General features: G+C 41.4%; 1 protein-coding gene across 7 annotated transcripts in view; it reads right to left on the reverse strand.

Annotated features, from left to right (window-relative positions):
• Positions 1 to 7,400, reverse strand: part of LOC126468850 (tyrosyl-DNA phosphodiesterase 2-like) — a 162,047-nt gene that overhangs the window by 40,028 nt on the left and 114,619 nt on the right. For all 7 annotated transcript variants that reach the window (XM_050096589.1, XM_050096583.1, XM_050096588.1 and 4 more), the window contains 2 exons: positions 6,370 to 6,507; positions 6,063 to 6,273 (listed from right to left, as the gene is read on the reverse strand). In XM_050096589.1, coding sequence (XP_049952546.1) covers positions 6,063 to 6,273; positions 6,370 to 6,507 — 349 coding nt within the window. The remainder of the gene's footprint in view (positions 1 to 6,062; positions 6,274 to 6,369; positions 6,508 to 7,400) is intronic.

Genomic DNA, 7,400 nt, shown 5'->3' on the forward strand with positions numbered 1-7,400 from the left:
GACTCCACCTCTACAAGGAATTGAGCAAGTTAAAACACAATGTATTAGTCTGTTTGTTTGAAGGGTCTTATATGTCAATAAATAACTGTTAGTGGAACCACCAATGTTTCACTCAGACCTCACCCATTGAGCCAAGGAAAGAGCCCACTTCACCACCCACAAAGTGTTGCTTCCTTCCTGCCATCCCTGACAAAATAATGACCTTTGCTCCCCGTCACTGATGCTCAATATCTAGAGTCCCTAAGCCCTTGCTCCCTACAAAACTGCACTGAGATCATATTTATAGGGTGGCAAGTGGACAAATGGCTTTCCTCTTTTGCCATTTTGTCGATCATGTTTTTTAGCTGGTCTATGTGCTTGAATTAATGTAAACAGAGCCTGCTTCCTCATGCTCTTATTACAGGCAACGTACCTCTTTTGCAACCATTCCAATATCCTTCCTTGGTATCATATTTTGTGGGTATTTTTTCCACCTTTTCGTTATGGTATGGAGTGTTGTCCATCACAGTGACTAAGTTTGGAGGAAGATTTGCAAAAAATATATTTGCAAACCATCTTTCAAAGTTTCCAGAGTTCATTTGACTACAGTAACACCTTTTATGGATTTAACATAGAATTTTAGTTGAGCTTCCCTGAAAAAATCGCTTCTTCAAATCATCACCTCCAATAAGTCTTTTAGAGGAGGTTCCCCACCCCATAACTGTGACATCATGATCTTTATGCCCACATTTACCATCATATTACTGTGGTTGGTTTCCAAATATGTTTCATTTCTACAGTGAAATGCGACCACCAATGTCGCCATGCTCTAGCAGTAAGGATCCCTTATTCTGCACATTTTCTCCATGTGAACTCCACAGACAACAAAATATTTTGCAGAGATATAACAACACAAGTCCAGCCGATTTTTTCCTCACATTTGGTAGAAGTTTCTGTAGACTGAGAGCAATCTCCTGCACCAAGTAGCAATAAGTCTTCGATTGTTTGTCTCAAGACACACCTGTTAAAATTATGCATTGGATTTTCCCCCATTACATCTTAGAACCTGACCTAAGTGAAAGTAATACAAAATCAGAAAGTAAAAGTCAATTTAAACAGAATGTGTAATTACAAGTAGCAAGGAGAGATAGACAATTTGAAACCACTTCTGTGGTAGGGTAGGTTATGGTCCCAGGTATCACAGCATGCAGCCACAAGTAACGGAATAAAAATAATAATGGCAGTCATTTCTATTGCAAAACCGTATATAGTCATGGCAACTACAGCTATGAATTGCATCTTGGAAAATAGAAAACCAATTCAGCTGTATGAAAATCCTCTTTTTTCATTGGCCTCTCAATATGTGTACAATAAAAAAGGGATTTTCATACCGGTGAATCTGTTTTCTATTTTCCAAGACGCATTTCTATTACAATGTAATATCCTGACGTGACATGAGTTGTGCCAACTGCCTTTGGCACAGTCTAGTACCTGAACAATTAGGCTGCATGAGGGTCTCTGAAAAATCTATTTTGTTCTTCCATACTGAGTAACCTACTGGATGGCAAAAACTATTTTCACACACAAAACGGAATGGCCACTTTAAAGTAATTCAGACAAAACATAAGGCAGTTTCAAAGCACTGTTTAATAGAAAAAATTGCTGAAATTTACTTATTTTTTGCCACGAGTTTCTGGCGATTTCCCAGAATTCTCTTTGCAAAATCTAAAAATTCTTTATACAGATCTGAAACTTGACCCTGTTTATATCACTGTAAATCTTGTCAGCTAAGAGAGAGGATGGAGGAACTCTTTATTCCTGCTCTCCTGCTTCCAACATTCGGTAACATTATTAACTATTTTGCCTGCCCGATTTTGTAATGAGCAACCCCTCGTCCTTCTCCGACAAGTAGAAGTAGCGTTTGGTGTTGTCCATGATGGGTCAGTAACTGCTTCATCATCACTCGTCAAAAGATGTATTATTTTACAACAGAACTCAACGCAGGACAACAGTCACTTCACAATGGCTACATATGCAACGTTCTGTATCAGATTGCTGATGTTGGTAACAGCCACACGGCGAAACTTGAGTGGACGGAAGTCGATCGACTCCTATTGACTTCTGGTGATTCAGGATTAGGGAGGCCTCACTAATCTCTTTGCAAACAAACTGTAATTACAATACCAGAAAGAAAAGGCTTGGGTATAATACAGAGCAAAATGTTTGGTGGCGGCATCTGCAGCAGTGTAGACAATGCCATTCAGGGAATACCAGGTACATGCAAGTGTGTGGTATTCACAGACATCTGATCTCAGCCCAAGCCTGCGAAGGAGATGTACGTGGTCCAATGGTTGAAAGTACCATTCCCAGCACTCTTGCTCCCATCTTTTCCTTAGGTGGTAGACCCAGGCAAGGAGCCACTTAAAAGCAATGATGTGATCCATTGATGGGTGCCACTTAGGGCGTTAGAGAGCCCAACTATGATCTTGAATGGCATCTGCAATTTCCTAGGACCATCAAGGTACTGTCTTCCATAGGGGTGCCCAAGGAACAGGGGATCGCTAAATCGGCTGCCGAAAGGAAGGCTACAATTGTATTCTGGACTGTCTCATCGATAATTCCATGCAGCAGAGGTGAAAGCATCCCAAGCAGCACTGTTGAAAGCCCATGCAGGCAGGTGTCAAGATGAATGACACTGAGGGAGGGAAAGGAAAATCGGGAAGTGGTCACTACCACACAAGTCATTGTGGACTCTCCAGTGGATGGATGGGAGAAGACAAGGGTGGAAAATGGAAAGGTCAACAGCCGAGAAGGTTCTGTACGCCACACTAAAGTGTGTGGGGATACCATTAGTCAACAGGCAAAGGTCAAGTTGCGCCAGCAAATTTTTGAGGTCTTTATCGCAGTCACCCAAAATTAGGATAGGTGGGGTGGAGCTGAAAACAGAATGCAAACAGTACATTCTGAGATAATTCACAATTTGAAGGGAGGTAAACACTGCAGAAGGTAATATCCTAAAATACCCTTACCAGAACAGCCACAGCCCCCAAAGGTGTATTAAGAAGCACAGGTTCAGTAATACGGTGTGTCTAGAACACATGTACAAACTCCGCCTGACACCCTATCATTGGCAATACGATTCTTATAATATCCCCACTACCCACGAAGGGCTGGGGATCTATATTTCTGGAAATCAAGTCTCCTGAATGACAATGCAGAAAGCACATGAACTGCTGAAATAATGTCATAGCTCAGCCAGGTGGTAGAAAAAAACTGCTACAATTTCACTGGAGAATAATGTTGTTGTTGAACAGTGAGGCCATGAAAAGACCAAAGGGGTAGGTTATGCAACAGAGCCAGCTGTTGCCCCTGGTTGAGGGGTTATGTCATCAATATACATATGCTCTGGGTTCTGTTGTGTGGTGCAAACTGGGGTTTCTGGGTTCACCACGATTTCTGTCTCAGCCACAGAAGTGGAGCAGGCAGGATCTGATGCATGGGGGCCATTGGAATGTCCTCCTTCTTGGGGACTTTTTCTTGTCTTTCCTCCCCTTAGATGATTTCTATGACTGCAAGGGCTTCTCTGAATCAGTTTCAGGTAAAGATGTTGATCGCGAAGCCCTGCAACCAGCAGCTTGTGGCTCCTTCAGCACTGGCTGGCATCTGGTTGCAGAACAGCACAAACCTTGAAGGAAAGTGTTCCGAGCGACCCCTCCCTGGGGAAAGAAACTGGAGGAAAGTCATTTGTCTCCCGCTGGGAGGTAAAGACCAATGTTCCTGGCAGGTGGGAAGCCACCAGTCCCAAAGTAGGTATGGAAAAAGCAGCATGAGGAAGCTCCCCACCATCACAGTGACTAGCATGGTTAAGTGGTCCTGAGGGCCCACTGTAGAAGGTGTCATGGTCGGGAGTACAGTCGCCAAAGGGGATGACGTTGTCGTAGCTATAGCGTATGACATTATTTGACATGCTGAGTGCAACCGCTCCTACTACTTCTTGGCCTCTTGGTAACTGATTATGTCCAGTCTTGTATTCTTAAATTTTCTTTTCTATCTGGAAAACAGTACAGTCTGGTGGACATGGAGAGTGGTGTTTTTCACATTTAACACAGACACAGGGAGGTGCACAGGGAGCATTCGCAAGCAGCACTCGTCAACAATCTCTACAGATAGGGCAAGCATTGACACACGAAGACAAGTGGCCACATTTCAAGCATTTGGGTTGCATCTCTTTGGGAAAGGGGAACACGCAATTTCACACTGCATCGGTATACCATCATCTTGACCTTTTCAGTCAACGAATCGCCCTCAAAACACCAAGGTGAAGGTACCAGTGCCAAGGTGAAGGTACCATCATGTCAAGTAGGCACTTAGCTCATTATCAGGCCATAAGAGTAGGTCTCTGTGGAAAATGATGCCCGGAATTGAGTTTGGACTTTCAAGGGGAATGACAGTCACCAGTAAGTCACCCAGCTCATTACAAGCAAGCAGTGCCCGTAACTGGGCACGGGATGCTGTTTTGATCAAAGTTGATCCACTCTTTATTTTAGAGATGGCTGCCACTTTCACAAACTTGTCTTTCCAGTTCTCCACTCACAACACAGGCTTTGTGGCCAATAAGGAATCACCATCAGCCACTGTACAAACCAAGTATTACAGGGAGTATTGCTTTGCTTGCCACTTAGCCTTATGTTATTTCCACAGCATAGCAAGGGACATTTTAGGGTCATATCTCTCTTCACTGAAAGAGGACTGTACTTTCATATGCACTGTTGGAGCCTTATGGCCACCAGCAGGAGATCACTTCATCCACTTAATCTGCGGCTGATCCACTATGCTGCCGCCCACTCTGAACAGGGGCTCTCGCCATGGGCACCACTCAGCCTCAGCAAAGGCTACCTGACCTGTAAACTATTGCTCTGAGTCGCACTGCCCCAGTAACAACAGGCACATACTCCTTTGCATACATAAGGAGTATGCACCAACAGTGGGATTCTGACGTGGTCAGAGCACTACCAACCGTGCAGGTACTTGATCTACGCACGCACGCACGCACGCACGCACGCACGCACGCACACACACACACACACACACACACACACACACACACACACACACACACACACACACACAAACTGGATGGTTACCATGCTTGGTTTTGGTTGTATTACCGTATTAAATGGAAGGGTGCACAGATGGAAAGGCACAAATGTGGAGCACACACCACCTTGGGCAACCTTCCCTGAATGATTTGCACTCCAAGCAAGGTCTGCACCAAGAAAACCATCCGATAGAGGCACAGAGGGAAAGGAATAGTGGAAGTATAAGCAAGCAGCACAGAAAGAAAGTAATGTCGCAAAAATGGTGGCCCCATGCCATGTTAGCCAAGCATATACTCACCGAAGAGTTGTGAGCCCCTGGATGAGGGGGAGGGGGAGGGGGTGGGGGAACTGGTGTGGAGTGGAAATGAGGAAACAAGTCAGGAAAAGAATAATGGTACAGAAACCTTATGGGGAAAAGTACTAATCAATAAGAAGAACAACTGATAAAAAAAGAAACCACAATAAAGAAAATAATTCATAATGTAAATAACACAAGTAATAATAAGCTTATCAGGTGGCAGCAGGTTTTTAAGAAAAAGGGGTTTAATTAATAAAAATTCTTTAAATACAATGTGTTGAGGGGACATAACTTGTTAGAATGAGTATCTTTTCTTAATTGTATTAAAGCATACTCACATGGCATAAAAGTGATAGACTTTCAGCTCCATTGATACGATATCTATGGGGAAAATTGTATTTCAACTTGTAGAAGTCAAACACAAAGAGTCAAAAAGCTTGAATCTTAAGAGTCACCACAATGCACTTAAATTTATGCACATAAAAATATGTGCAGTCATAGGATTAACAACAACAACATTATGCAATTAAGCAAACTTATACCAGCTTTACATCATCCTCTATGCCATCTTTACATCATTGTCCACAAATGTTTTCTAAGGCACTTAAGTTTTGCAAGGGGTAGACAGTACTTCAAGTATGCAACTAAAACTGAGGTAAAGAATGCTTAGACTGTCACTGACAAACCTCTGCAGCAATGTAGTTCCTCATCATTAGTGAACTTGGAAATTCAACAACCCTATGTGAATCATAGTACACAGTGAACCTTCTCAAGAAGGTAGCCACGAAGTATCCTTCAGTATTGCCAGCAATACACACATATTCGGGCAATTTGTCTTTGATGTAATTTAATGTTTCTGGAATAACCTCTTGCAAAAATATGATGTCTGGTTTTTCACTGAAATTAAAAGACAACAATTACAACAATATTGTACAGAATATTTAAAAAATTAACATAAATACCATCCCAGAAGGTTGAAACATCTTTACTTACAACTGGATAGTTTTGCAGACAGCTTTGGTTCTAATTTTAAGATTATGCTCAGACAGTCCATCAATGTTCCAAGAAAACAGTTTGAACTTTGACGGGGGCTCTGTTGTCATCATACCAAGGTTTGTAACCATTTTCTTGCTGCAAAACAAGCAGGTGACTAGTTATGGGGGGAAAATGTGATCACAAATAATTCCAGATAAATCTAAAATTGAATCAACAACTCTTGGAAGACACTCAATTATATAACAAACTACAATGCTTGAATGGAAATGACACACCTTGTATGGCTGAAGCATCAAAATACACCAAAATAAGCATTTTAAATAACTGCACGAACTCAAACTTACATAAAGAAAGGTTTTTTTTTTTCCTTATTAAGATGAAAAAGGGGTAAATGGTGTCAAGAATGCACAAGTTGCAATGAGAAGGAAAAATCTTTCAGAGCCATTGTGAAAGCCCTGGCATGAAGATGCCTGTTGCAAAATTACTTTAAGTTGTAATAATACATAGATCTCTGTTAACAAGCCTAAATAATTTCATTTAGTAGCACTTGGGCTTTTTGTATACAAGTTTTGGGCTTCCAGCAACAACACTGTAAACATTTAGTTAAGATCTCATAGTTACTTTTAATCTGCCAAACGTTCAATAATTTTGAAATAATTTTATAATAATCATGGAAGATCGGCTTGGGTTTCGAAGAAATGTTGGAAAATGTGAATCTCTTTTAAGATAGGTTAAAAAATGCAAACAAAAGTTTATAGCTTTTGTAAACTTAGAGAAAACTTTTGACAGTGTTGACAGAATACTATCTTTGAAATTATGAAGGAAACGGGGGTAAAATACAGAGAGTGAAAGGTTATATACAACTTTTACAGAAACCAGATGGCAGTTGTAAGAGTCTAAGGGCACGAAAGTAAAGCAGTGGTTGAAAACAGAGTGAGACATGATTGTAGGACGTACCTGACGTTATTCAATCTTCACATTAAGCAAGCAGTATAGGAAACCAAAGAAAAATTTGAAGGAGGAATTAA

This window comes from Schistocerca serialis, chromosome 1 (assembly GCF_023864345.2).
Source record: "Schistocerca serialis cubense isolate TAMUIC-IGC-003099 chromosome 1, iqSchSeri2.2, whole genome shotgun sequence".
NCBI classification, from domain to species: domain Eukaryota; kingdom Metazoa; phylum Arthropoda; class Insecta; order Orthoptera; family Acrididae; genus Schistocerca; species Schistocerca serialis.